The 1,576-nt window shown below is 48.5% G+C and overlaps 1 protein-coding gene across 1 annotated transcript in view; it reads right to left on the reverse strand.

The window, feature by feature from the left end:
* Positions 1 to 87: 87 nt before the first annotated feature.
* SARC_05536 (hypothetical protein) overlaps positions 88 to 1,576 on the reverse strand; it is a gene marked incomplete at both ends in the record, with an annotated part of 10,664 nt that continues 9,175 nt past the window's right edge. The window contains 2 exons of the mRNA XM_014300605.1: positions 88 to 120; positions 156 to 310. Coding sequence (XP_014156080.1) covers positions 88 to 120; positions 156 to 310 — 188 coding nt within the window. The remainder of the gene's footprint in view (positions 121 to 155; positions 311 to 1,576) is intronic.

Below are 1,576 nucleotides of genomic sequence, written 5' to 3' on the forward strand. Positions count from 1 at the left end.
ATATAATGCATACAAACACATACATCCACGTCCACACATGTACACAGGCGTCCACGCACCACCTTTCGTTTCTGTTGCAAAGCGCTCTCAGACACTGCGGACATCTTTGCGTTCATCCCTCTGGGCCGTGGGGAGGCGATGGGTGGCGTAGCAACCGTCTGTGCCAGTGGAGTGTGTCTCTGTTGTTCCTTGAGGTCCAAGACACCCTTCTCACGTAACCGTTTGCCTTGGATGCAGCAGTTGAGCATCTGCAGCTTCTGCAGCACCAATGCGCAGTTGAGATCGGGCGATGGCGCTTGCAAGTCATCGCCTGCGCGTGTGGTTGGGATCAACCATGTAGCAATCATTCATCAGTATATACGTTGTACCAATCAGTCATCAATATATACACGGTTGCTAGGCAACCATGTGTGTAGCAATCATCCATCGATAAATCTGTGGTTGCTAGGAACAAGTACTGTCACTGTGTGGGAGGGTGTGCCGTGTGTGTATCGTCATACATGTGTGCACAACCATAAACATGAGTACACACATATCATATGCGCGAGTATGATGATACCCCTGGGTACCTATAGTCTCAGCAGCACCACAGCACCGATGAAACTCAGGCGAAGCCTTCTGTGCAGCCCTCCATGCGCTCGTGTGCATATTTTGTATGTACGGGTATATGTATTGCCATGTTTTATATGTACGGGTGTATGTATTGCTTATCCGTACGCGTGTGCTAGTCTTGCAATTGTACCTACATACAGGTGCATGTGACTATCAATATGCGGGGCAGGCGCAGTAGGTAATTGCGCATCTATGGTTTCCCCGTAGCAGCAACACTACATAGTTGATATCGGGTACTTTTTAATTGGCGCGTGTTGGCACTGGCACGCGTTGGGTGTACACACACACGCGGGTAGACATGTCATGTATGTCACTCCACTGAGATAGACTACACAGTACGTCTATACAGTACAACTATAAGACTATCGGGACTACGCGTACCTATACGAGCGTGCATATACTAATACACGAGAGTTGAACTGAGCACATGCATGCGTGGGCGTCACTCGCACCATCCACTTCCCATATGATGGTTGTTTAGCATTCATATACACCCACCCACTCCATTTGGGATGAGCAGATGGTCTACAGCACTACTGCGCATACGTTTACATACATCCATGACTAGGGACACCCATGGGATAGCGTATGAAGCACTTGTGCGCACACGTTTACATACATCCATGACTAGGGACACACATGGGATAGCGTTTGAAGAACTTGTGCGCACATGTTTACATACATCCATGAATAAGGACACCCATGTGAAAGCGTATGAAGCACTTCGCGCACACGTTTACAGACATCTATGACTAGGTGCACCAATATACATACGGTGGTAGAAGCACGTATGAAGCATGTACGCAGAAAACATTTACAAGTATCCCTTCTAGCTACATTGATGGGTGCCTCGATGACACGCGTCGCATACGTGGTGCGTTGCGGCTTGCCATAAAATACGCACGACATAGTCATACTGGCACCTTGACATCTCCACGACCACCCAACCCACACACACATACAC

Source organism: Sphaeroforma arctica (assembly GCF_001186125.1).
Source record: "Sphaeroforma arctica JP610 unplaced genomic scaffold supercont1.356, whole genome shotgun sequence".
Lineage (NCBI taxonomy): Eukaryota > Ichthyosporea > Ichthyophonida > Sphaeroforma > Sphaeroforma arctica.